Source organism: Sturnus vulgaris, chromosome 19 (genome assembly GCF_052056855.1).
Source record: "Sturnus vulgaris isolate bStuVul1 chromosome 19, bStuVul1.hap1, whole genome shotgun sequence".
Classification (NCBI taxonomy): Eukaryota; Metazoa; Chordata; class Aves; order Passeriformes; family Sturnidae; genus Sturnus; species Sturnus vulgaris.
In genome coordinates this window covers 2244977-2270267 of record NC_142261.1, presented here as the reverse complement: position 1 = coordinate 2270267, position 25291 = coordinate 2244977, and the positions used below count along the sequence as shown (strand labels likewise).

Genomic DNA, 25291 nt, shown 5'->3' with positions numbered 1-25291 from the left:
GCAGGCCCTGTGTTTGTCCGTGCCCTTCTCCCTGCCCGAGGCGGCGCTGAGGGGAACGGGCGGCCCGTGAGGGCCGGGAGAACCAGTGCTCGTGAGGGATGGCGGGTGCCGGGGGAAGGAGCGGCCGTGAGAGCCGGCCGGTGCCGAGAGAACCAGTGCTCGTGAGGGACGGCGGGTGCTGAGGAGAAAGCGGCCGTTAGGAGCGGTCGGGTGCCAGGGGCATCGACGCCCGTGAGGGGCGGCGGGTGCCGGGGGAAAGGAGCGGCCGGTGCCGGGGGAACCCGGCGCTCGTGAAGGGCGGCGGGCACTGAGGGGAGCGAGCTCCCGTGATAACCGGCCAGTGTTGAGGGGAAGGAGCGCCCGCGGGCGGCGGTAGCGCGGGGCGGGCTCTGCACGGGAACGCGGCCGCTCGAGGCGCCTCCTGAGGCGGGCGCGGAGCCACCCGAAGCGGGCTGAAGGCGGGCAGCAGCCGTCGCTCCACCCCGCACCGTTGCCGTGGCTACCGGGAGGCGTCGGGCCGGTCGCCGCCATGAGCCTGGACGACGTGCGGGTGCGGTGGCTGCGGGACCGAGCGCTCGCCCTGCTGGGTCTGAGCGAGCCGGCGCCTTTGGAGAAGCTGCTGAGCCGCGGCGAGGATGCGCGGGTCGTGCTGCGCTTCTTCGGCCTTGGCGCCGAGGATGAGAGCGGGGCGGGCACGGCGCTGCTGCTGCTGCGGCCCGAGCGGCCCGGCCCGGCCGGTGAGGAGCGGGCGGGAGAGGATCCCACTGCCCCAGCCTGCTAAATTCCCTGTTTGCCCCTCCCTCAAACCCCTCTTCGTCCCATCTGCTGAGTCGCAGCCCCGTAACCCTTGTCTTCACCCCTTTTCCTGCCTCTATATCCCTTGGGATGTGTTCTCCCGAACTCTCTATCCCACCCCTTTCTAGAATTTTGTCCCCTCTATTTGTAGGATTTGCATCATCCCTCTGCCGTGTTAAATCATGCTTTCCTCCCATTTTGCATTTGTGCAGATGCAGGTGGCACGAATGTACGTTTCTATGTGGCTTTTAATGAAATTCCCGAAGAGTTTGTGTCAAATTCTACTGTGTATTTTCTGAGAGACGCCAAAGGTATGTGGCCTGAAGAACTGCAGACTGCAGCCTCGGTATTTTCAGTTTTGCATTAAACAACACTTCCATTGTGAAGATATGATAGAGACTGGGACTCAGGATAGTGCACATCCAACTTATTTAACTGGGTAGGAAAACACTCAGACTAGAGCCAGTGTCAGGGATGCTTTGTCATGTAACAGCATTTCTGTGCAAGATTTCCTCCTCTGTCTGTAGAGTAAGAGTTCAAATCAAGCCACTGCTCTTTTGAACAGAAAACTATTTTCTAACTATCAGGCTGGGTTGTAAAGACATAGAACCAGGTGACGATGCTGAAGTATTTTCTGCCCTTTCTGGAAAAGCATTTGCACTATTAAAACCAGCACTATTTTTGAACATGCCTTGCACCAAACCTAGTAGTGTTCTATTGAAGTTTTAACTTACTATGAAAATTACTTTATTCTTTCTGTATCAATTAATTAGATTTATAATAATTTTTTGTATACTGTTTAGAAAGAGTTGTTGTACCTAATGACCTAACTGAAGCTAATGAGATTCTTCCTCAAGTGATAAAGTGTGGTATGCTGACTGATGATAGTCTCTCGATGCTAAAGAATGCCATCTCACAGGTAAATGAGTGACAGCTTTTATACCTTGAGTGTTTCTGGGAGTGATTTGCCTATTTAGTATTATATGGACTATGCATAAGAAATATTAATATTTAATAAGTGATCTTCATATGCCAAAATGAAATTTTTGTTAATCCTTATTTGTTATTTTGTTTCTCTGTTTTTCCCCTATTTGAGAATCATTTAAGGGTGTGACACCAGACACGTCTATTTCTGTGCTCACAGACTTTCATGAAGGTGTGCTGAACCAATTTCCCTGCACAACTTGAAATTGAAGGAGACACACTTAAATTTTAGAACAATATTTAATAATTAAGTGAATTGCTACAGAGCTTTTTTTTTTTTCCTATGCATCCTCTAATCTATGGCACCTGTTTCAATCTTAGCAGTTTTCACCAGCTCAGCAGCAGACTGAGGAAACTTCCTTTGATTCAGACACTGAAAACACAGATTCTGAAGAAAGGAATTTACCTGAGACTGAACCTACAAAGTCTGTGGAGGACTCTGATGCTCTAATGGGTGAAACTCAGCTGAGTATACCAGGTGAAGTGAATATTTTACCTCTGCCAGCACTGTGGTGATTAGAGCCCATGGCAGTCGAACGAGGTTCACCTGAGAGTGGCTTTATGTAGAATGACAGATTTTATTAAAGCTGCTCTTTGCTGATACCAGCTGTGCTTTTCTCACCCTGAAGTATAGCAGGCAGCATGGAGAGATGGATGGAATCAGTGCTAAGTCTTTCAAAGAGTTTGGAGGTAGAGTAGGAGAGGGGGAGACACATCCATTGGTGCCATTTTACCAATGCTGCCAGAATTCATTCTGTGTGCATTTTCTTCCAACAGAGGATCTTAAACTGGAGATGCCATCTGTAAATCTAGATAGAGAAGTGAGTCTTCTTGCCACAGTTCCAGGAGTGGTTCAGTCTCTGAAAAGGTGTGCAATGACCTGGCAGAAATTAATATCCAGAGTTCTGGAGGAACAGCTGAAAAAGGTTCCACAGGTAACTGCCTGGACCACCAAGATGCTTTTATTCCTGGAGACTTTGATTCATTTCCCTACAAGAACTGTGTTATTTTTTTAATTCCTCTTCATGTTTGATTGCTGGAAAACCATTTACTAATTCTTGAAAAGTAGAACAAACAGAACAAACAAACAAAAAGTCTTGAAAAGTAGAACAGAGGAACTGTGGAAAGTAGAATATAAATAAAATATTAAGTAATTCTCTGCAAATCCTACACTAAGGGACTTTTGTTATCTGTTCTCTTCTAAAGAGCCAAGAAATACTAAAAGCTGCACTAAGTATTTTTTTAAAAATAGACAGTTATATTTTTTCTTTATTTGCAAAAAAGTTATCTTAAACAAAAAAATTCTTATTTTCAAGTTTTGATTCTGCAAAGACATATATAACTAACACCACTAAACATGCTGAGGGATTTTATGTCAATAAAGTTGCCTGTGCAAAAGCCATAAGCTCAGGGATGCACTCCCCATAAGCAGTTCCCTTTGTGTGTGTACAACTCTTTATTTAAGGGATCTTCTGTCTGGCTTTTTGTATGGTTGAATCATATAAAGTTTCTCTCAGCATAAAGTTTATTGAAAAGAAGGAACAAATGTAATCATGCTTATAAATATTCACTCTTGCATAATAATAATAGTTCACCTTTTTTTTTATTTGATTGCACATTACTTGTAGGGTAATGGTCCACTTGCAGAGATTTACCTCTGGCGTGAAAAAAATGCTACTTTAAGTGCTCTTACTGCACAGATAAAGCTTCCAGAGGTGCAAAAAGTCTTGGAAATATTACAGAAAGCTGAATCTGGGTTTACTGGAGATTTACAGATAGTCTTAAGTGACCTCAGAAGACATCACATGCAAGCTCAGGATAATGCCAAGTTTCTCTCAACTCTCGAGCGCCATTTGAAGGTACCTGTCCTTGAGAGCTGGTGGAGTTTGAACTGCACTTACCCGAGTTTGGTTTCTCTGTTGATGTATTCACCTCTTGTTGATTTTTTCACATTTTAGCAGCAATAAAGATGTATTCTAGATTAACAAATTATATTTAGTTTTTAAAAAGAGTTGCTTATTTTGTTTGAATTTCAGTGGTTCTAATGTTTGAAAACTCAGTACTGTGAGCACTTGGTTTGTAGTCCAGCTGTGGGAATTTTGATGGCATAGCTGGACTGAGGAAAACAAAGATTACTCCATTTTTTTAGGAAGTTTCTACCACAAATAACAGCTGATGTTTCAAAGTTTAAATTGTATTGAAGATCATTCAAACAAAGAGCTGAACGAAAATTTAAAATCAGGACCTAAAATAATTTTGAGCAAAAGGTGCAGATTTGCACATCTTTAACCACATGTTATTTAGGCACCAGGATGTCTCCTTGTCCAAGTTATTTATTTAATAATATTGCAGACTTTCATTTCTGAGGCATCTACAGAATAAACATTAATTTACTGAACACGAATTTGTATGTTTTCATGACATCTTACCCACAATATGCATTTCACAGAATTTATCAACTGGCACTGGGGTTGATGTTATCTCGAGTACAATCCCCTCCCTGCTGAATGCCCTGAGACTGGTGTGGATCATGTCACGACACTACAACAGGGATGAGTGCATGGTGCCCTTCCTGGAACGAATTTCATGGGAGATTTCTGCAAGAGTGCGCAGAGTTGTGGATCTGCAAACGCTCTTTAAGTAAGTGCTGGGTTTCTGTTTAATTGGGCTGTATTTATTAAAAGCTTTGTCTTGCATGAAGTGCAGCAGATGATACTTCCATCAAAGAGGTGTCTGCATTTTTCAACCATCTGAAGTTGTATTAGAAGGTCAGTTAAAAGTCAATTCATCAAGTAATTTTCATAAATTACTAAATCAGCCCTGAAGAAATAGGTTCTTGTCCTCTTTTGTATTGAAAGAACATAAACCAATAAAACAAATAGAAAGATAGAGGTAAAAACGTGGCATAAATATAACCAAAATCACTCCTCAAATAATATCTCCATTCCAGATCACATTGAAAATAAGTTTTAAGTTTTGCCTAGACCTCGTATAGTTAGAAGCTGCTAAACCAGGATATATTATTCCAGTTGAGATAGGATTTTTTTATCTATAGTATTTCTATCTATAATATCTTAACTGTGTTGATTTGATTAATAGACAAGACATAGCTGCTGCAAAAAAGAAAATAACTGAAGCCCAGAACACTCTTGAACAATGGAAAAAATGTTATTTTACTACTTGTATCCAAGTTGAAGAGTCAGGAAGTAAGCGATACTGGAAATTCGACGTGAAACGTTTATTTGAAAAAACAGATTATATGGTTTCAATCTGTCAAGATCTGTATGATATTTTTCAGGTAAGAATACAGACAATAAATAAAGAGATTATCACTGTCTTTTTTCTGTGGAGGAGATTCTTTTGTGTTGTAGGTGTAGACTTGTTAACAACTTTTAGTTTTGTGTTTGGGACCTGAGTGGTGACTTCAATTCCAAAAAACTGAGTTTAATGCTGGGGGTGAAATAACTTTTCTCCAAGTACTGGCTGGTGAAAGGTACCACTGTGTAGATGGTATGAACAAAAGAGACTTGCAGCAACTGCTTCACACATTTGTGATTTTCATGGGTTGCCACCTTAATGATGTAGATAAAATACCATTTAAGTATATTATAAAATTTGTCCATCTGTGAATCTGTGTATTAATTGCAGAATAACATATGAATGGAGAGATACTGTGTTTAGGTAATTTAAGTCAGGGTAATTAGCAATATGGTCCATCAATAAACTGTGTGTAAAATGGAGTGAAAAGGACTAATAACTGAGTATTATCTGTAATAACAACTGAAGTGCTAGGTCTGTAGATTGTTGCTGTGTTTTTTCAGTGCCTTGTATTAAAATATTTCAAATTTAAATCATAGCACAAACTGATAATTCTCTGAGTGGTTGATATTTTTAAAAATAAAAATTTAACAATAACGTGTTCAGTGGCAGAAAAAATACTAAAAAGAAAACTTTATGGTATGTTTTTCTGAATGAATAGATCACTGAAGAGCTTCACAATATGTTTATTCCTGAACTGATAACTGTGTCAGAAAATCCAAAGGGTGTTGGTGAACTACAGAGAGAAGTGAATATAATAATTAGTCCTATGGAAGACCTGACCTTTGACCCTTTTAGCATGGAAAGTGCACGTGACTGGGCATTTGTTATGGAAGAATTTAGAGAAGATGTTACAGTAAGTACCATATACTGTGATTCCCAAAAAATAGTAAAAACAAGCTTGACTGCTATTATTAAAAAGTATTTTCATTTTGCCACCCTTTCTTGGTTTTGCAAGTGAATTTCTAAGTGACAGGGTTTCTCTGCTTTCTTCCTATGTTTAGGATATTGAAGAAAAGATGATAAGATTTATTGATGAATCTTTTATAACCCTTCGATCAGCAGAAGCTGCTTTTGACATGCTGATAAAGTATAAACACATCCAGATTCGTGAAACTATTAATAAGCAGTTCATGAAAAAGTTCAGTGATGTTTTGGAGCAATACTGTAAAGAGGTATTCAGTTTAGGCATTTCTTATCCAGTACCTGAAGTTCTTTACCTAATGAAAATCATAAATCTATGTATGTCTAAATATCTGTGTGGTGTCATTTACTATCTAAAAGACTGAAAACTTTTATAAATAAACATGATAATTTCTCTCTTTCTTTGGGACCCAGATGGAGAAATAGTCTGGTTAATTTGCTGAAATGTTGTGCACATCTGTATATGTGAGGCACTGTGGGAACAGGAAGGTGCTCTGAATGCAACAAGGCTTGTGGCTATTCCTGCACCTTATAAACAGCAGCTCAACCTTCCTGAGAAAACAGATTTTTTTAGACCATGCAGCTTTCTTGTCATGGCCAAGTCCATGATATGATCAGAAGGTATCATAGATCAGCTTTGGAAGGCTAGAATGTAGAAGACTGTATGTTGGAAAGCTTTTCATATCAGCTTTATTCTTGATATTTCAAAGAACATTTAACTTAACAATAAAATATAATCTTAGAGAAAATGCTGCCATAATGGCAGCTCCACAAGAGAGAGAAAGGAAGACAAAATAAATATTTTTTCCTGCTGCTGGAATTAGCTTCAGAACTCGTGCCATGTATCAGAGAGTGATCATGGGCAAGCAGTGGGAAAATGATTCTTTGCAATATTTTATTCTCTTCTAGGTCGAAATTGTCAAGCAAATCTTTGTTGAGAACCACAAGGATCCACCTCTGTACAAGAACCATCCTCCAGTGGCTGGAGCAATATCCTGGTCCCGCTCCCTTTCCTGTCGGATCACACACACCATTACTCGATTCCAGGAAGAAGAGGAGCTGCTTGCCTCTGAACGTGGAATGGAGGTATGTTGGCTCTTTTGGCACTTGATGAAGGAAGAAACACTTTCTTTACACACTTCTAAAGATGTGAAAGTGCTCTGTTGTGAGGGAAGGTCCCAAGTCTTTGCACACAGCAAGCCATGTTAGATGTGAAAACTGGATTGAAACCTTCCCACTGTTTCCCAGGGAAACAATTATGGAACCAATTACAATTGTGATGGACTCAATACAGACATCATACAGTCACCCCAAGACATTAATTCAAGAGCCCAAATTCTCCAGTGTCTGCATTAATTACAGGGTGTTACATGATCTCTTATCTAATAAAAAACAGTAACCATATTGAGAGTCCATATTAGGACAGGTTAGTTGAACATTTCTCATGGTCTTTAAAATGAGCTATAGAGAGTTGTCGTTTCTAGGTGAAACAAATGTATCTCCAAGTGGCCAAGAAAATGAAAGAGTATGAAGATGAAAAATACCTTTTGTGGAGAGAGAGGACAGAACACATGCTCCCATTGTTACTGAAAGAGAATCTACTGACTGTTGTCACTGATGAGGCTGCAACAAGTGTTAATCCAGAGACTTCTGAGCAGGTGAAATGTAGGAAGATTGTGTACCAGGCTTCTCTGAGGGAAAAAAACTGAAACCTACCCAATGGTCAGCGTGAATTTTCTGACTCTAATGTTTTAAACACAGATTTAGAAAAAGTTCTGAGCTGAGAATTGTTTGTGGTCCTTTGTAAGACATAGCTCCTGAATCACCTGGCAAGTGATTGAATGTTGTTTCTCTGTGTGTTCTTCTGTGCTGTAGTTCCTGTTAATTTGTAGATTTTGGAACAACATTTTTGGGACACTGCTACGGTGCTTGGGACTGAAGTTAGGTAGAGGCAGATTTCCAGCAGAGGTCTTGCAGAATCCTGTTCCTTCTAAACTTCGGTCTGATTCTGAATTTCCACTGGCATTTCTGTTGTAACTTGTTCCAACAGTGTGTAAACAGAGGTGATTTGGTTTGTTTCTTGTAATTGACAACTGAAAAGGTAGTTCTGTGTAATTTCTGAACCAAGAATGCTGAGGCTACTATCAAATTTTAAAGGCATTTCCACAAGCTGTGAATGTCAGTCATTCTGACTTCTACCTTCTGCCTTACAAATATCTCCAAAAGCTCACCTTTACCTTGTAATGCAAGGTGTTTCTCTCCTTTCTGCTGCCCTTTCTTGTGCTGTAGAGCTCTGCAACAGAGGAGCCTGTCACCTCCAGGAAAAGTGTCTGCTTTACTCTGAATTTTTCTCCTGAAATCCAAGAGATTATCACTGAAACAAAGTACATGGAACAACTAGGGCTTCCAGTGCCAGAAATGGCAAGATATGTGGCACTACAGGAAGACAAGTACCTTAGGTAAGGCTGTAACAGAATATCTGCTCATATACAGGTTTATGGCTGCATTTCAAGTGATTTCACTCCAAGCAGGAACAGGCCCTGAGTCATCACGTTTTGGAAATATGAGAGCCCTTAGTGATTCATTTCTTTTAAGGGTACAGTTTCTAATGGCCATGTTGCACTGAGAAGCTTTTCTCTGGCACTCTTTGCATCCTTTATGCTGCAGAACTGCTATACAAATTAACAGCTTGTCCAAATCTGAGAGGAAAATAATTTGCAATGAATTGTTACTGCCATTTAGATTTCAGCTCATTTAAACTCATTATTGCATTCTTCCTATACAGTTTTGGAGAAGTCAGTTGTGTCCAAATTATCACAGACATTTAGCACACAGGTGTGCCAATAAGTCCCTAAATGGATTTTAGAGTTCACCTGTTCAGTTCACTAATGTGTTTCTGAGCTGGGGCAGGAGAAGTTTGTCCAACAACTATTGGAACCATATGAAACCTTTCTTTTGTTTTCATTGGGAAACAAATTAAATTTATAATCAATACATATTTTCTGGTTAGATCTGCAAATTTGTCTATATATTGAAGTCTGAATAGAACAATAGAAGTTCTCTGCTCTTTGGTAGAGTTTGGAGCTGTTTTTCAAGAAAATCATAATTTTTGTGTCTTCTTGTTTTGTTTTTTTTTTACATTCCTTAGGTACACAAATAAATTGAAAGCTATGCTGGATTGCTATCACAAATTAATGGAGATGATGAATGAAGCAGAAACCAAACTTCTTGATCACTATATCCAAGAACTGTGGAGAATGTTGAAAGCAGGACACAAAAGACTCACATGGAAGTCCGTAGGTAATGGAGATAATATTTTAAAATTGCCTTATTTTTAGTTAAAAAAATCTCCTCCGTTCTGCAATCTATTTTTTTATAATGGCAGAACATATGATGCATCCTCTTGCCACAGGGGCAGAATAGCAAGTTAGACAAACTGATCCAGGAGATATTTCTTGTGTTTTTATTATAATTAAAACACTGGAGATGGTTAGAAACCCCTAGCTAAAAGCTGTAAGGGAGCAAGATGAAGGATTAGCTGAGAAAACATCTAATCTATGATTTTGCAGAATCTTGGGTCATTCTTAGGGATAAAACACATCTGATTGTGGCAGTTTTGATGCATTGGTGAAATACTTGTTAAGAGAGAAAAAAACTAAGTAGTTATGATTTATTTCAAGGTATTGGTGAGTTTATTGTCCAATGTACACAAACCATTGGGAAATTAGAGTTACTTGTCCATCAGATTCATCATATTTCTGAAGGCATAAGCAGCAAACTTCAGTCCATAGAATCAACAAATCTCTTCAAGTTTCCATGTGCAAAAAATGGTGACAAACATCCTGGTAAGGCTTTTTATTTTCATTTCCAAGCTCTGTGGTGTTTTATTTTTCTCTATCTGCTACTTTGTGGTTTTAGTTGCTAAGATCAACCCTTTTAATTGTTACCAAAACTAGTAATAGTAGTAATTAAAGGTGTAACAGAGGATGGAACTGGTTTCCTCAGATGGAAATGGCAGCGAGCTGGTTGTCTGCCAGATCTCTCTGTCACTTGAGTGAGTGATGGATCAAATTTCTTTCAACACTTCATAGTTGTAAAAAGGTTGCTATTGAATAATTGAATCCAATTAAAATCTGTATTTCAGAGGGCTGAAATATTAATAAATTAAGCATTAATAAGTGACGATATGTTTTATCATTAGTAAGTGAAGATATGTTTTATCATTATATAAGATCAATTTAATGTTCACAAATTAAACCTAGGTAATTATTTCAGTATATAAAACTTAGATCTTTTGCAGTTAATAATGCTATGTTTTATATCTGTTACAGGAGCAAAAGAATTTTTTGACTATGTTAAGTGTGAACAAGCAAAAGTTGTGGAACAACTGGTTAGAAAGTATTCTGCAATTCCACAGCTGCTAATAGAAGTGGAAAGACGAGTTGCCAATACAAACAGTGGCAAATCTCCAAAATTAGCTTCCTATTATGCATATTGGGAAAATAGGATTTATCAGGTGTTGACACAGTTAATTGTGAAGTAAGTCAATTGCTTGCTTTAATGGGTTTCCAGTCATCCTCAGCTTCTCCTGGATCTGTTGATGAGTGTGTGTACTGACAATCTGTTTGAACCCCTCAGTGACTTACAGTTTGTGGAAGATTTGTATTTCTACTGATTTTTTTTTTCTGTGAAGAATGGAGAACTGATAACAAGGTACAGAGGAAACCCAGATTCTGAGAAAATGAATATTGGCATGTTGTTGGCAGAAGAGAGATAAGACACACTGTCTGCAATGTGCAGACAGTTGCATTTCCCTGGTTTATCTCTAAAATCAAGGTTTTGTTCTACTAAAGAAAATGATTTTGAGAACTTGGTGTCTGGGTGCCAGGTGCCTCCCTGTACTGCATGGGACATGAGACCAAGAACTGAGGCCAGTGCTGGAGCAAGATATTAGAAGGTTTCTCTTACAGCAAGGTATTACTGTAATACAGCATTGCAGCTCTAATTGTAATATCTCAGTTTCCCGACCATCTCTTCTTCCCATGTTCCACGTTCTGTAATCTGATCCATGCTCAGGTGACTTTGCCGTGGTTTCTTGTCTGGGCTCTTGCAGTGAAGTTCACCACAGTTTTGGGATCCTTTTGCACCAAAATCTCTCCATTTATTCCTTCCAACTGCTTCTTTTAGTAAGTCAAACTTTTGCATTAAATCAGTTCAGCAGGACAGTTTTTCTCCCAGACACATCAGTGTTTCCAGCTGGAATCAGTGATAACTCAGGTTACAGATCTAGACATACACTTGAACATTGCAGCCTCTCTTGGGCATTTTCCCAGGGGCAGGTCCTGATTATTTCTATCTTTGACACTGTTTTTTCTTTTTTCCCTTTCTCAGGAATTTACAGGCTTTTAATGCAACTATTCTTGCAAATGTGCCACTGTTACAAATAGAAGCTGTTTTATCTGTTCCTGAGATAAGCCTGCAACCTAATGCCAGTGAGATTGAAAAAATGACTGAGCAATGTATCCAAGACTGTGTTGAGGTCACTAAGGTGATTTTTGATAAGGATTTCTTTTTGTTTCCAGAGTTTGATTGTGATTATAACGAACTAATCTTATTGTATGCTTGGGTAAGCATAAATGGCAAAGGGGAGATTCATATTGCTTTATCTTGAAATCAAAATATCCAGTACATTGTTCTAATTTTACAGATTGATGATCAAGGGAAAAAGAAATCCATACAATTTTTACTCAGGTAAAATTGTTGATTACTTTTTAGCAGTTTTGCCAGGGTAAGGACATCATTTGGTTCTATAAATCAGCACACATCAGAAGGAAGTGCTTTTCAGGTTGCACTGCAGATGTTGCTTTCTGCTGTATGAATAATCTGGTGGAATAAGGAACGTGAGTGGCCTCCTCTACATTACATTACATTAGAAGCAGCAGAAAAAACAGTTCAGAAAATGTTGGAGAAAATCATCTAGGACAGCAAATATCTAGATGAGATATCTAACTTACTGGCAACCATGTAGCAATATTTCCCTGCATAAATAGTTTCACACTGAATGGCTGCCCTGAAAAGAAGCCAAATAATGTGACAGTGTTCCTGCCCTCTGCTGATGGACACAATTCCAAATGTCACCTGAAATGAATAAATTTAAGTGTATTTTTTGTGCTCAGATTTACTGCTGTTCTCCACTGCTGTATTCAGACTGTTTGAGCCAACACTTTTTCATCTCTGTCACGCTATATTGTTGCTCAGAAGAGATTTTAGAAACAAATTGAGTAATGCATGGAAAAGTTTTGTTAGGATGAAATTAACTCTTCTCAATTTGATGGGGAAGTATGATTTCTTTTTTGCTGCCAGAAAAACAGCTGATTTGAGAAATCATTTATACCACTTCCTATATTGTGTACTAAATAATGGTGAATTCCTTCACTGAAAGAGAAGAAAGCATTGGAACAGGTGCCCAGGGAAATGGTGGAGTCACCATTCCTGGAGGATGTGTAGATGTGGCAAATGGGGACATGTATGATTTAGTGGGTGACTTGACAGTCCTGGACTACTTGGTCTTAATGATCTTAGAGGGCTTTTCAACCTAAATGATTCTGTGAACGATTTAACTAGAATGACTCAACAAGCTAACTGTTTCCTGACTCTGTCTTTAAAACTGCAGCATTTCATACGGTGGATGCACGGTACGTGTATTGAATGCCCTGCTCAGCACGTCAAGGCAGATGAAGTTATCACTTTCAATTTTTACAGTGATGTCTCCCAGAGCCCTCTGATAATTGAACAGGCTGATCTCATCACTCAGAATGTCCACAAACTCCTGGCTTCTCTCAGCAAGTGTTTGAACCAATGGAAGAAGTATGACCTGCTATGGAAATCAGACAAAGGTGCAGTCCTGGACCGTTTAGCTGCAGAAAAGCCTGCCTGTGTTATCTTTGATGAGCACTTGCAGTCCTATATGAAGATAGTTCAGGAAGTGACTCAACAGCCCTTGATTAAAGATGAACAATTTATCAGGCTTCAGCTGGCTCCTTTAGCCTCAGCAGTGCAGGAGAATGCTAAAAGCTGGATGATGTCACTTGGGAAGTTGCTTAATGAGTTAGCAAGAGAGGAGCTGTTCAACCTTCAAGATGAGATTCAGGTAGGTGTTTTCAGCTTGGTTTTTTGTTATCTTTATCACATACAATGAAAATGAATCTGGCATGTTATTTGCTTGTGTTTTGTGTTTGACTCATTATTGTAATTCTGACAATTGCTTTGTCAGTGTTGATTCTAGAAACGTTCTTTACTTTTTACAGAGATTATCAGAGAATGTGAATAGACCTCCTGAAACCCTGGATGATCTCAGAGTTGTCCTGAGTGCATTTGGGGTGGTCAGAGGCATTTCCCTTGAGGTGGAACTGAGGTACTTGGACATCGGGGAGAGATACAGAACTCTTGCAATGTACAATATTCCAGTAAGTGCTGCATGTCTCATAAACCTTTCAGATCTCAGCTAAGGGCACAAATGACTCAGGTGTGAATGAAGAAATGTTTTCCTTTTAAGACATGTTACAGAATTACAGTGTTGTTGAGGTTTGAAGGGATGTCTGGAGACTCTGTAGTCCAGACTCCCTTCTCAAATCAGTATGTCCACTTTAAAATGGACGTATGGCACGTGTTTAAATCTAATTAAGGTCTCTTCAGTATTTATAAGTACAAATTTATAAGGTGAGCACATATTCCTCACTTTCTTGTGAAAGTGTGTGTCTACCTATGTCTTATAAGAAGTGCTACTTGTTTTGTTTTAGGTACCCAAAGAAGAGCAAGAGAAGTCTGACAATCTTAGGGAAGCGTGGGAGACTGTCCTTATGGAAGCAGCAGAAGTCAGTCGTAACCTAGATTGTAAAGGAGGTGTAAAAGAAACATTCACAAAGGTAATATTTGTAATTAGTATTGAAAACAATTGGAAATGGGAACGGTTTAATGAACTATTTAAATGCTGTTCTTTTTAGATGACACAGCAACAAATTGAGGACTACAGCAAAGAGACAGAAGATTTTTTACAGAAACTCTTGACTGAGGGGCCTGGTGTTGTTGGGGATGATCTTGATAAAGGTAAATGGATTAATGTGTGTGAAGTGATGTTTTGAAAATAGTAATCTTCAGACAATTCAAAATTTATGAAAAACCATAAAATTATGCTTTCCTTATTAACATACAAACTCATCAGCCGGGAATGTGAACATTTTTAGTACTGGAACATCTAGAGACTATGTGCAAATTCTGTAATGTTTATTTCCCATGAACCTTATGATGATTTATCTGGAAAAATTCCTCTCCTTTCCCAGGACTAGAACTCATGGCTATGTTTGAGAAAGAATTAGAGAGACTGGAAAAAAGGCAGCGAGAACTGGGCAGTGCTGAGAAACTTTTGGGCTTGCCAGGAACAGCGTACCCGAACTTAATAAAAGCACAGCAAGATGCAAAAGCTCTGAAGCAGATCTATGACATTTATGCCCAACAAAAAGTGAGTGTCACACTGAGTCTGCAGGGACACACAGCAAAGGTGGGGACAGAAGAGGCTGCATTGCCCCCTGGTTACAGTCAACTCTGAAGCCTTTGCATGAAATAAGCTCTGCCCTCTGAAATGATTTTAATAATATTAGTGCAGCACTATCAGTGTCTCCATGGTGGACCAAACACATCCTCTCATCAGATGGGAACAGACTTCTCCCAGCCTCTACTAATTATTGGATGGCATTTTACTGCACTTGGTTCCTGATCGGTTCAGTGAAAATACTTTTGGATATAGGATGTATACAGGTGACAGTGGGTATATCAGGCTTTAACTATTTTTTAAGAAATTTTATTTTTCCAAAATTTAAATGCCCTGTAAAGTATGGTCCTGTTCCCCATATTCTTTTTTTACTATTTCTTATACAACTGATTGTGTTTGGCTATGAATCTGTCTTGGACATGAACTTGGTCTCTCCTACAAACTTGTTTGCTTTACAAATATAAACATTTTATGTTTGTGAAATGTTATTAATGCAATTAGATTTTAGGGGTCAAAACTAAAAGGAATATGATTTTTTTTTTCTCCTCTTAATGTCCTCGTTTCCAGGCAGCTAAAGAGGAATGGTCTCGGACACTCTGGATAAACCTCAATGTCAAAGTTCTTCTGGATGGAACCGAAGGGTTTCTGAAAGTCCTTCGGAAGCTGCCCAGACAACTGCGTGGTATGCCAGTAGCTGTCCAACTGGAAAAAAACCTGAAGGCCTTTCTAAACTCCATTCCTTTGTTGCTTGATTTGAAAAATGAAGCTTTAAGAGAAAGGTTTGTTTTGATTTATTTATATCACTATATATAAAAGTATTTGATGTGTTTTGTTAGAACTTTCAGTTTCTGTTACTGGGATCATGCCGTATCCTGGAGCTTGGAACTTTATTTCTGCCCAATGAACTTGTGTAATAGCATGAAAGGTGCTGCAATGACTGGGATACTTTATGTATTCAAAGTAGGAGTTCTTGTTTAAACAGCAGAATGCTAAACAAGACTTCATTATTATATGTTAGTTGTTTTTGTTTTTTATTGTATCATGGTGTTCAACTGATGTGTCAATTTAAAACAGGCATTGGGAAGACCTTATGGAGAAAACAGGAACAAGGTTTGAAATGAAAACAGAAACATTCACTTTGGAGAATATGTTTGCCATGGAACTTCACAGACACGCTGATGTTATCAGTGATATAGTTGGAACTGCTGTTAAAGAACTTAGCATTGAGAAGGTAATGTGTTGAATTATAGAATCATAGTAAAACTTAAAAGGCAAGGATGACAACAATCAGTTTTATTTAAGATTTTTAAATTGGCATGACTGCAAGTTTGGCTATCTTCAGGCAGCTGCCATGAGCTACATGAGCTAAGATCTATAGCTCTGTTAATGAGCCCCTGCTGGCACAGGATCCTTGCAGAACTGGGTTTGGCAGCAACATAGTGGATTTCTATGATTACAGTAAGAAAGTTTGACCTATGAAAATGGATCTGAAGAAGGATCCATTCTCTTGCTATCGTGCTTTGAAATAGACCCTTCTTTATAAACCAGAGTTAGAAAATCTGTGCAAAAATTTTGTTGGATTAGCTGTTTCATTTTTTTTTGCTAAGATTATAGTTCTTCAGTTTTTGAAGATTGAAATATGCACCTTTTTATGTTCATGTGCAGACAATGAAGGAAATAATAGAAACGTGGGAAAATATGAAATTCCCTGTAGAAGTGTACACCAAAGGCACTGAGACAAGAGGCTATATTCTGGGATCTGTGGAGGAAATTTTGGAGACTCTTGATGACAACAATGTCAATCTTCAGAGTGTTTTGGGCAGTCGATTTGTGGGTCCTTTTCTTCCAGCCGCTCAAAAATGGGAAAAAACTCTGTCATTGATTAGTGAAGTAAGCGAGGTAGGAGGAAAGTGCTGGACTAAATAATTAATGTTTATTATTTATAATCCAAATTTTCCATTATACTTCTGTTTCCTCTAATGGTAACATTTGATTTTTAGATCTGGATATCAGTTCAGAGAAAATGGATGTACCTGGAGAGCATTTTTGTTAGTGCAGATATCAGATCACAGCTTCCAGAGGAAGTCGTAATATTTGACCGTGTAGACCAAATGTTTAAACAGGCAAGTAACCGACTTGTCATCAGCATAATTATTTAGTGCATTTTGCTTCCAGTTCCATAGTTACTGATAGTCATCTGTGACATGTGTAATGCTGAGAATTATGTGTGATAATTCATGGAATATGAGATTGGGGAACCCAGGAATTGTGTGTTTTACTTCACATCTGTCATAACCAGAGGACTTCTCCTGATCTAGCTAAGATGGGCAGAGGTGAGATCCTTGGCTGGCAGCATGAATAGGCAGAATCTCCTTTTCCTGTCATTGTTTACAACTTTTTATTTTTACCTTGATAAGAAACTTAGATGTGTTGCTGTTGATTGAGGACCTATGTACATGCTAAAAAGGCTTTCCTGCTTCATGCCACTGTTCCTATACTGAACACATATTCCTGGTATGAATGTGGCTTACTTTCCTGTTTCCCATGTGCAAAATTGAGAGAGTAATGTGACTTTGAAATGTGATGTTTGATCACTCCTAGAAGTACCATTGTGTACAGGAGCAAAGTCAGGTATGTGCTTAAGCTGGCCTGACTGGGGATACAGGCTTGTCTGGCTTACAGTTGTACCTCCATGAACACACTACCTGCATGTTTTCATACAGCACTGCAGCACCACAAAATAATTTCAAAACCATTTAAAAGCCTTTCATTTACTTCTATAAGGACCTGTACTGCTTGTGCTGTTCTCATGCTTTGTCATTAATTAAATATATTTTAATATAACCTATTGCTGTTCAACATTTTCTAAACTTCTTTTCTCCCTGTATAGATAATGGAAGAAACTGTAAAAGACCCGATAATAAAAAATTGCTGTGAAGCCCCAAATCGTCTGTCAGACCTCCATCATATAAATGATGTGCTGGAGAAATGCCAGAAAAGCCTGAATGATTATTTGGATTCCAAGAGAAATGCTTTCCCAAGATTTTTCTTTATATCTGATGACGAGTTGCTCAGTATCCTTGGCAGCAGCAGTGCACTCTGTGTCCAGGAACACATGATAAAGGTACAGTGTCTGGCTTTTCACAGTGCCTTGTGCTTTTAGGTGCTTTAAAACCTTTAGCAGACTGTGCTGTACATGCTTATAAGGATGCATGAATATTTTTTGCATACAAAGAGAATCCTGGCAGCATCTTGAAGAAGCTTCTGAATAACCAGATCAAATCTGATGCACAGTCTCTTCTGCCTCTCACTCTGGTTGGTAGCAGTTATGGTAGGGGAACATTCAAGATACACCAGAATGATCTATCATTAAAGAACTTTCCTCACAGATTATAGCTCCTCCTAGCTGTTTCCTAGGGAAAAAAAAATCAATGTAATTTGGGCCTGATTATTTGCTTGATATTCTGCAGTTCTACTGCTGGGCTATATATATCAGTATTTGTATTTGGTTACTTAGGAGTCAGATCCATTTCTCTGGAGGAGAGCCAGGACTGCATACAGTTACATCTTGGAGGCTTTGTTTCTAAAATACTGATGAATTTCTTTGTTGATACATTTCAGATGTTTGATAATATAGCCTCACTGAGGTTCCAGGATGGTGACAATGAGGAGAAGATTGCCACAGCCATGATCTCAGCTGAGGGGGAGGTGATGGAGTTCAGACAGAATGTCCTTGCTGTGGGCAGAGTGGAGAACTGGATGACAGTGGTGCTGGAGGAAATGAGACGGACCAACAGACGCCTCACCAAGGAAGCCATTTTTAGATATTGTGAAGACAGAAGCAGGTGAAACAATCAGTGTCAAGGATAACACAAATAACCTGATATGCTAGTGGTATAAAAAAGTTCAGGCATAATTTTACAATTCCTACACAATTTAGTCTGTATTTCTCTATGTGGAGGGATATGAATACATTCACATGCACTATTTTAACCAGCCATGAAGAATGCATAATCAATCTCTCATATCTATTTTCCTAAATCTTGAGTTTTATTTATGGTATTATGTGTTTGGTAAGTTTTTCTCACAATGAATACCATTTGGCAATTTTATACCTGGAACAAGCAGCTTTTCTGTCAGAATATTTGCTAAGCTTTTGAAATCCCACACTATACTTTGAAAGAATTTTGTAGGTCTCTGGCTTGTGTTGTTGTAGCTGTTGCAGGAACAGGAGGAACTTCTTTTTTGTTGTTGTGTTTTTGTTTCTTTCCTTTTGTGGTCAGTTACTTAACATAAACAGTAACTCAGCCTCCTTCACTATATGTGTTTTCCATAGAGTTGATTGGATGTTGCTCTTCCAAGGCATGATGGTTCTTGCTGCTAATCAAGTGTGGTGGACTTGGGAGGTAGAAGATGTCTTTCGGAAAGTGAAAAAGGGAGAAAAGCAGGCCATGAAATTTTATGCTAAAAAAATGCACAAACAAATTGATGACCTGGTTACCCGCATTACAATGCCCTTGAGCAAAAATGACAGGAAAAAATACAACACTGTCCTCATCATCGATGTGCACGCCAGAGACATCATCGATATATTCGTCAGAGACAGGTAAACACCAACTCCTGGCTGAACACCAAATCTAGAAGCTGTCCTGCCCTCCCTGTGGCTCACATGAGCTCTGTCGTGCAGCATCCTGCAGGCTCAGGAGTTCGAGTGGGAGAGCCAGCTGCGTTTTTACTGGGAGCGCGAGCCGGACGAGCTGACGGTGCGGCAGTGCACCGGCACCTTCTCCTACGGCTACGAGTACATGGGGCTCAACGGGCGGCTCGTCATCACCCCGCTCACCGACCGCATCTACCTCACCCTCACACAGGTGCGCCTCCAGGGACGTTTGGTAACGAGCCCTGGTTGTACTTTGTCACATCCTTGTTTTGTTGCCTCTTCCTGCTGTCAGTGTGAGCGCTAAGATGTTTGAAATCATCCTTCGCACCTCATTGCCACAAAGATATTGTCAAAGGCATTCACAGATAAACTTTAAATTTTTTTGTACCCAAGAGTTCATTTGTGGTTTTGTTACCAACCTAACATAAATCTAATCCAAGCTTTGCTTGGCTTTGCTTTTTGGTTTGTCTTCAAAGGCTCTATCAATGTTTTTGGGAGGAGCACCAGCAGGACCAGCAGGTACAGGGAAGACAGAAACAACCAAGGATCTGGCCAAAGCACTGGGCTTGCTATGCATAGTGACAAATTGTGGAGAAGGCATGGACTTCAAAGTAAGGCTTAAAGATCTGTGTTCTCTGATAAAATTTCTGCTCTTTATCAGTGCCTAGGGTAAGGACATACTCTGAACTTCTACATAAGTATCTCCCTTAGAAATACCATGCTGTTTGATAATTAAATTTAGTAAAAAAATGTCAATTTTGAATAAATTCCTGAAGGAATTTCAGGCCCTTTCAAGCAGGGGAGCAATGACTGTATGGTATATGTTTAAGTTTATGATAGGCAATCTGCACTTGGCAAGTAATTATTGCAAGACCTTATGACTGATAAACATCAAGAGGTTTATCCACCATTGAGAATTCTAGCATGTTCCAAAGGTTTTTGATGCAGAATGTTTTATATAGTCACTGATGAGAAGATTTTCTTGTTGTTCCTTTTAGGCAATAGGTAAAATTTTCTCAGGCCTCGCCCAGTGTGGTGCATGGGGATGCTTTGATGAATTCAATCGCATCGACGCTTCTGTGCTTTCAGTCATTTCTTCCCAGATTCAGACGATCCGAAACGCTTTAATGAATGGGTGGAAAAGATTTCAGGTAAACATTAAAAAAGAAGAGTAATTGTGATGGCTGATCTTGGTTTTCAGGCCAAGATACAGGGTTAGACTTCATCATTAGATCAAAGGGCTGCTGCTTCTGTAATTCATTTGTGCTGAACATTTCAAACTCCTGAGTATGTAGTTTTGATTTGAAAGATGTTAAATCCTTGCCGATTGCCTAATCCTTTGCTAGGTTCTTCCTTTGTGAAGAGAGATAAAAGTGATCTTAATGGGATAATAACGAGTAAATGGGTAATAGTCTAGTAGTAATGAGAGACAGCAGTAATTTAACTTGATGTGGATTGTGAGGCTTAATTTACTGAGGATTTATTTACTGATGCTTATTGGAATTCAAAAACCTCAGAAAATTTGATGCTTGTGAAATATCTTAAAAAAGGTACATTCACCCCACTGTTTGTATCAGGATGACTGTCTGAAGCTAAATATTTTAGCACTTTGTCCTAAATGGATGCCTCAATATTACCGTTTTTCTCTTTTAGCAAATAGTATTTTTTTTTTAGTTCCTAATTCACATTATTCTAATCTTTTCTCATCCTTTAGTTTGAAGGACAGGAGATTTCCCTCGATAGCCGTATTGGCATTTTTATTACAATGAATCCTGGTTATGCTGGCCGGACTGAGCTCCCTGAATCTGTGAAAGCTCTGTTCAGGCCTGTGGTTGTTATTGTACCAGATCTTCAGCAGATCTGTGAAATAATGCTGTTTTCTGAAGGGTTCCTTACAGCAAAGGTAAGAACATTCTATTGTTACCCATACCCATGTACCCACCCATGTTTGCATGGCCAGTAGCAGTGTCCACATTTGTGATCATTTAAATTAAATCTCAAACAGGTCCTTGCCAAAAAGATGACAGTGCTGTACAAGCTGGCAAGGGAACAGCTTTCTAAACAACATCACTATGATTTTGGACTGCGAGCCCTTAAGTCAGTGTTGGTAATGGCTGGAGAATTGAAAAGAGGATCAGCAGACCTCAGTGAGGTAGGTTTGCTGCTTAGTTTCCCTGGGCATATCATCTTTTTCATTAGAAAGATCCTCTTTCCCCATCTGATGTAGTTTGTCTGATTTGGAAATAGGAACATTAGTGTTATTTGTCTTATTATTTCACTTTGCTCTTATTGAGTTTCATTGTGCTCTCTGACATTAGAACTCCAGTCAAAGTAGGGAAATCTATGGAAAATGAGATTTTTTTGTTAAGTCCAGGGTGCAAATAGCCAGATGAATATCTCTGGATGACAAGCAAAAACTGGTTTTTGAACAGTGAGTACTCCAGCTTGGGGAAGCTGTGATGTGGGCCATGCATCCATTTGGCATTTGATTAACATGGTAGAAAAAGGCAGTGTATTATACTTAGTTATTGATATGCTTAATCCATATAAAATAACCTCTGTTGTTTCCATTAGGAACTGATGACAAAAAACATTCTAAAAGCTGTACTGAAATAATTAAGCTATAGTTTTTAACAATTTAAAGTTTCCAAGTACCTCATTTTAGCTGATTAGTTAACTATTTGGTAAAGCTTTGATTTTGCTATGTTTTGTCTAGGAAGTTGTACTAATGAGAGCTCTCCGAGATATGAATCTTCCTAAATTCGTGTTTGAAGATGTACCTCTCTTCCTTGGCCTGATCTCTGACCTCTTTCCTGGCCTGGATTGCCCTCGAGTCCGCTACCCTGACTTTAATGATGCTGTAGAACAAGTGCTGGAAGAACGAGGTTATGTTGTTCTACCAGTCCAGGTATAAAAAAATTAATTGCTTGAGGTTTTGTTGTAAACATGAGGCTGCAGGTGCATTGTTGCACCCTGGAGTGGCTCCAGGAAAACTTAGCTGATATAGACCAGCTGCTAACCTTGTCCAAAGAGTCATGACAGTAGTCTACTGAATCTGGTGTTATTTTTTAGGTGGATAAAGTAGTTCAGATGTATGAGACAATGTTAACTCGTCACACTACAATGGTGGTTGGACCTACTGGAGGTGGAAAGACAGTTGTTATTAAAACCTTGTGCCAGGCCCAAAACAAGTAAGTGTGGAATATGAACCAGGCTGTAAAATGACACAGTTTGTATTACTCAGTCCAGTCATGACAGGATCAACAGAGTATTTGCTTGGATTAACATGAGATGATAGTGTGACATTTTACTATTGATTTTCTTGCTATATCTTTAGGTTGGGATTATTGACAAAGCTTTACACACTGAACCCTAAAGCTATGAGTGTGATTGAGCTGTATGGGATCCTTGACCCTGTCACACGAGACTGGACAGATGGAGTCCTGTCAAACATTTTTCGGGATATCAACAGACCCACTGACAAGAAAGAGCGAAGGTAGGCAGCTAGAAATCATTGTGGTGGTTTTGAGATCCTGGGGTTTACATTAATTAAAAAAAAAATTGATATGACACTATTTAAAAAAACAAATGCTAAATAAATAGAAAGTGTCTAGGGGTCTTTGTGTCTCCTGTGAGTTTCTAGTCTCAGTGAAACTATGCAATTATAAAAAAATGAATGGTAGGCTTCAAAATACCTGGACTGACAATGACACCATTGATGACACTTCTGAATACAAAAATATATTAGCAAAATGAGAGATCAGTCTGTGCCCCATGGCTCTTGTACACAGGTACATTCTCTTTGATGGAGATGTGGATGCTCTCTGGGTTGAAAACATGAATTCTGTCATGGATGACAACAAGTTATTGACCCTGGCAAATGGGGAACGGATTAGGCTTCAGGCACACTGTGCTTTGTTGTTTGAGGTAAGAAATAACTGTACCATTTAATACACAGGAAGGGTTAGATACAGATGGGGCTTCAAAGCCTGAGAAACAGTTCCTGTGTATCATTATCTTGTGTGATTATTTTATAGGTTGGGGACTTACAGTATGCATCTCCTGCCACAGTATCCCGCTGTGGAATGGTCTTTGTAGATCCTAAAAATCTGAGATATCAGCCCTACTGGCAGAAGTGGGTCAAAGGAAGAGAAAATGAGGTGAGAATTGTTACCCTTGTTCTGAGAGTATTTGTATTTAACACTGAACTGTAGACAGTCTTTGGTAGAATTGATTCTTCTAAGAACAATCATATCTGGTCAGCCAAGTATTGATGGGAAGCTTTGCTGTCAAAACTTTTTTTTCCTGCTGAATTATTATCTTTTTTGTGTTCCTTAGAAAGAGAGAGTGGAATTGGATCGTCTCTTTCAAAAGTATGTGCCCTACCTTATTGATATGATTGTGGAGGGAATTGTGGATGGCAAACAGGAACGGAAGCTGAAGACCATTGTTCCTCAAACAGATTTAAATATGGTAAGAAACAAGGAATAAAGATTGAACATGTTTAACTCAAAAGAAAATGGAATGATGGAAAAAGTAAACCCTTCCCAAAGAAAGCACAGGAGGAGAGTCTGTGCTGAAATGTCAAGTTTGCTACTGACGAGGACAAAGAGACATCAAACCAGTCAGCACCTAACAATGCTCTGCTACTGAACTTAATACACATAGCAGTAGATCCACCTGTAAGAACAAAAGACCAGCAATCAGCTGAGAACATGTGAAGTTTTCATGCATCTAAATGGCAATTTTGTTTTCCCCTTTTTTCAACAGATCGTGCAGTTGACTGTGATGCTGGATGTCCTACTGGTACAGCCTGAAAATCCTGATGTTCTGGAGTGTTTTTTCTTGGAAGCTTTGTATTGTTCCTTAGGTGCTTCTCTTCTTGATGCTGGGAGAATGAAATTTGATGAGAACATTAAACGTATTTCCTGCATGACTATTGTTCAGGGTGAGAACGTCCTGGCTAAGCCAGGGGAGCTGCCAGGTAGGATCTTGTCATAATTTAATCTGAATCCCATTCATTGTAATAGAAAAGTGATAGTTTTCATGAGGAGGGTGCTAGAGGAATTTTGGTTGGTGCCTTAGTAGGTTAAATTACTTGTAAATAGAACAAAGTGTTGCCCAACGTGATCTATAACCTTACCCTTCATTTTCATCTCAATGAGATTGTTTTCTTAGGAAATATTTCAGTGTCCTAAAAAAATTGCAGTTGCTTAATGGTTTGCAGGTCAGCTGCCAACTTTGTATGACTTCCATTTTGATGCATCTCAAAAAAAGTGGGTACCTTGGATGCAACTTGTTCCTGAATATATTCATGATCCCGAAGTGAAATTTCTTGACATTCTAGGTGAGTATAAAATAAAATACAGTGATAATGTGCTTTTAATTCATAATGTGTCACCACTGAGTGCCTGGCACTTAACATGAGGCATCCTTTTTCTGTACTGAAGGTCATCTACTCAGGTTCAGTTTCTTGTGATGGCACAAATCAGTTTCTTTAAAGTTGTTTTCATAATAGTTTAGCAGTCATAAAGTTGCCGTTTACAGCATTGTGTAATAAAAAAGTGAAAGGATGAAAGCACATTTCAGTCAATAAGGCTTATTTAGCAGCTAATAATGCCTTTTAAAAGCTGGACTAGCAGAAGATTCACAGTTTGCTCTACCCGAAATTCTAGGAAAACATCAGCTCGTGGTCAGATATTCAGTAGATAAAAATTACATTTTTAGGATTGTTATTTGTTGTTACTTCAAGCATTGCCTAATGGTGCTTTTCACAGTTAAAGACAAATTTAGACACGCTAATTTACAGTGATACTCCAGCAAGCACAGGTTAACTTCACTGACACGAGACATAAATTTATGATCTCTGAAGTTGCTCCAAATGCAGGTGATTCACATAGAAAAAAAATTCATCTCTGCAGAGTTCTGGGAAAATGCTTATGATCCAAATAAATCCTGCTTATATCCTTGAAATAGGGATTAAATGGAGCTTAACCAAACCGTGACCTTTCTATATGAAAGATAACTTATTTTTAGTGTACATATATAGAAGAAAAGATCCC

At 39.0% G+C, this 25291-nt stretch overlaps 1 protein-coding gene across 1 annotated transcript in view; it reads left to right on the top strand.

Moving 5' to 3' along the window:
• Positions 1–529: 529 nt before the first annotated feature.
• The window catches only part of DNAH10 (dynein axonemal heavy chain 10), a 49420-nt gene continuing 24658 nt past the window's right edge, over positions 530–25291 (top strand). Inside the window, exons 1-42 of the mRNA XM_088176243.1 lie at positions 530–737; positions 1008–1106; positions 1599–1714; positions 2101–2257; positions 2557–2714; positions 3408–3638; positions 4229–4419; positions 4879–5077; positions 5759–5953; positions 6102–6272; positions 6931–7107; positions 7506–7679; positions 8311–8480; positions 9170–9321; positions 9702–9866; positions 10353–10560; positions 11413–11569; positions 12695–13171; positions 13329–13487; positions 13821–13946; positions 14025–14127; positions 14361–14539; positions 15137–15348; positions 15644–15800; positions 16235–16468; positions 16570–16692; positions 17460–17693; positions 18191–18414; positions 18906–19175; positions 19257–19440; positions 19706–19840; positions 20228–20380; positions 20944–21132; positions 21235–21381; positions 21946–22137; positions 22302–22420; positions 22567–22725; positions 23021–23156; positions 23267–23389; positions 23568–23702; positions 24000–24213; positions 24457–24576. Coding sequence (XP_088032369.1) covers positions 530–737; positions 1008–1106; positions 1599–1714; positions 2101–2257; positions 2557–2714; positions 3408–3638; positions 4229–4419; positions 4879–5077; positions 5759–5953; positions 6102–6272; positions 6931–7107; positions 7506–7679; positions 8311–8480; positions 9170–9321; positions 9702–9866; positions 10353–10560; positions 11413–11569; positions 12695–13171; positions 13329–13487; positions 13821–13946; positions 14025–14127; positions 14361–14539; positions 15137–15348; positions 15644–15800; positions 16235–16468; positions 16570–16692; positions 17460–17693; positions 18191–18414; positions 18906–19175; positions 19257–19440; positions 19706–19840; positions 20228–20380; positions 20944–21132; positions 21235–21381; positions 21946–22137; positions 22302–22420; positions 22567–22725; positions 23021–23156; positions 23267–23389; positions 23568–23702; positions 24000–24213; positions 24457–24576 — 7432 coding nt within the window. The remainder of the gene's footprint in view (positions 738–1007; positions 1107–1598; positions 1715–2100; positions 2258–2556; positions 2715–3407; positions 3639–4228; positions 4420–4878; positions 5078–5758; positions 5954–6101; positions 6273–6930; positions 7108–7505; positions 7680–8310; positions 8481–9169; positions 9322–9701; positions 9867–10352; positions 10561–11412; positions 11570–12694; positions 13172–13328; positions 13488–13820; positions 13947–14024; positions 14128–14360; positions 14540–15136; positions 15349–15643; positions 15801–16234; positions 16469–16569; positions 16693–17459; positions 17694–18190; positions 18415–18905; positions 19176–19256; positions 19441–19705; positions 19841–20227; positions 20381–20943; positions 21133–21234; positions 21382–21945; positions 22138–22301; positions 22421–22566; positions 22726–23020; positions 23157–23266; positions 23390–23567; positions 23703–23999; positions 24214–24456; positions 24577–25291) is intronic.